At 35.1% G+C, this 2,593-nt stretch overlaps 1 protein-coding gene across 1 annotated transcript; it reads left to right on the top strand.

The window, feature by feature from the left end:
• Window positions 1–792: 792 nt before the first annotated feature.
• LOC125583181 lies at window positions 793–1,639 on the top strand. The gene is made up of 2 exons (XM_048749788.1): window positions 793–1,045; window positions 1,152–1,639. The coding sequence occupies exons 1-2, from the start codon at window positions 793–795 to the stop codon at window positions 1,637–1,639; spliced, it is 741 nt and encodes a 246-aa protein (XP_048605745.1).
• The last annotated feature ends 954 nt before the right edge of the window (window positions 1,640–2,593 follow it).

Here is a 2,593-nt window from a genome sequence, read left to right as displayed (position 1 = left end):
TTTCAGAACACGTTATCAGCACGATGGTTCTCCAATTTGATAAAATTTATTTGTATCATTTATACTCTGCTATAATGGTCGGTATACCGCCTCTACTATTATTTATATCATGTTATAATGGTCGGAATATCGCTTATATTATTTATTAGTAATTTAATTAATTTATTGGTCGGCCGAGCCGCCTTATATTCTATTTATTGTTAATTGGTCGGCCGAGCCGCCGTATACTTTATTTATTACTCTGCATTGATCGGCTGAGCCGTCGCATGATTTTTTGTCATAACATAAATATTCCATTGCCATAATTTTTTACTTTTATTAATTTTTATGAAATTTTATAAATTTGATTGACGGTTTAATACGATATTTACAGACTGATTTTTGGTGCGCTCGACTTAACCACAACGGTCACAAAGAAAAATTTCAAAAATTTTCCCCTTTTCAAACGGCTATAAACTGTGTTTTTCATCTATAAATACACTCATACTTCACTCATTTATTTCATCCAAAACATTTCAACTTCTCTCAAATATTTTCAAATCGCTCCATTCTGGTTTTTCATTGCAAGAAAGATGATTCGCATATTTTTCGTCTTATGTGCAATTTTTATTTTTGTTTCTATGTTCGGTTTTTTTATTGGAGAATTTGCTCCTGGAGAATTTACGCTTAATGTTGGTTTACTTTTCTATGCGTTGTTTCTCCTTGTAATCGTGTGTATTATTAATATAAATGGTTCGTTTTAAAATTACGAAATTCTAATAAAATATATTATTTTGTGTCTTAGAAATACAAATGGAAAACGTGAAGAAGCTCCAATTTCCCGCTTTAGACATCACCGGTACCAACTACATTTCATGGGTTACAAATGTTGAACTTCATCTTGAATCTCTTAGTCTATCCCAGACCATTAAAGAGAATAATACTTCAACGCCTCAAGAAAAGGCTAAATCGGTGATCTTCCTTAGAAGACACCTTGATGAAAGTATTATTTATGACTATGCCAACATGAGAGACCCTAAAGAGCTATGGAAGTCTCTGAAAGATCGTTTTGATCATCAGAAAGACATAACACTTCCACTTACTCGGGATGAATGACAGAGTCTGAGATTCCAAGATTTCGACAGTGATGAATTACAATTCTACTGTGTTAGGAATTGTGGCCAAATTGAGATACTGTGGTGAAATGATCACCGAATCTCAAATGCTTGAGAAGACATACACCACATTCCACAAGAGCCACATCACCCTGCAACAACAGTACAAGTTGCGGGGATATACCAAATTTTCGGAATTGATTGTAGCGCTTCTCATAGCAGAAAAGAACAACGAGCTTCTGATCAAGAATCACATGACTCGTCCAACTGGTTCTAAACCGTTTCATGAAGCAAACGCATTTGATGCGAAGAAACCACTCAAGGAAAATAATACTTTTCGGGGTCGCGGTCGTCAAAACTATTGTGGACGACGACGAAAGTACAATCCACAAGATAGGAAGTCAATCCAGTGGGTCCGCTCTGAGCAAACCCCTAAGGGAAAAGAACACCAAGGAAATACCTCCCAGAAGCAAGAAGAGGCTTGTTTCAGATGCGGTACTAAGGGACATTGGTCTCATTTATGTCGTACCCCTGCACACCTTTGATGTTAGGAGTTTTCAAGGCTCCTAAGACAAATGATGTAGTATAAAAGATTGTCGAACCAATTCTAAGGGATTCAAAGCACCGAGAATGCAAGTACGTACTTAATCTAAGTGCAACCGATAATTTGGATGGTTTTAAACTACTACTAATAATAGAATGCAATAACAGAACAATAAAACAATAAAAGAAGTGACTTTCTTTGGTTATGATAAAAGAGAACTCATGGGCATAGGAATTAGACCTTGGGTGATCAAGTTTCGAACTAAGGATGGCAAATGATCAATCAAAATATCAACCTTAAGCTTAGACACAATCTTAAACAAACTCTATGTCTAGATGAATGTTCATTTACTAACATAATTCAAACATCAAATGTCTTTGGTTAAATAATATGAAAGCAATCATTACTAACAAGTCTATTGGCTATCTTAACACCTTTAACAACAAATGTCTTTGGTAAAGTATGTTAAAAGCTTAGGAGAGTTGTCTCAGGCATTTCATCAAACGCGTTGTGGGTGGGAAATGCCTAAAGATCAACTTTTGAGAGGCCAATTCAGAAGATGCATTATGAATACTCTACTAGCAAGGAATAAGAAGGATCTACACTATAACATCCTAGATCTAGCCTAATCACCCTTAATCTCCCTAACCCAAGAATTCAAGAGTGGATTACTCACTAATCTTCATGATTCCTCTTAAACCCATATTGGATTTCAGATTAATCATGTAGAGAAATATATATAATAGATTAGAAATCAACAGGATAACATATGATCAAATGAATCAAAGAGATGAACTTTTCAAGAGGTTTTTGGTGGTTTTCTCAAAGATCAAAGATAATCTCCTCCTTTTGCTTACAAAAGGTACTTAAACTTAGGTTTAGAAAGTGTAAAACGTCAAGACAAATGACCAAAAGGTCCCTGGAAAATCATAAGTTTCGACTGAGTAAATGACGC

The sequence above is a fragment of the Brassica napus genome, chromosome C3 (assembly GCF_020379485.1).
Source record: "Brassica napus cultivar Da-Ae chromosome C3, Da-Ae, whole genome shotgun sequence".
NCBI classification, from domain to species: Eukaryota; Viridiplantae; Streptophyta; class Magnoliopsida; order Brassicales; family Brassicaceae; genus Brassica; species Brassica napus.
The sequence above is the reverse complement of the archived record's forward strand: the minus strand, read 5'-3'. Positions and strand labels throughout refer to the sequence as shown.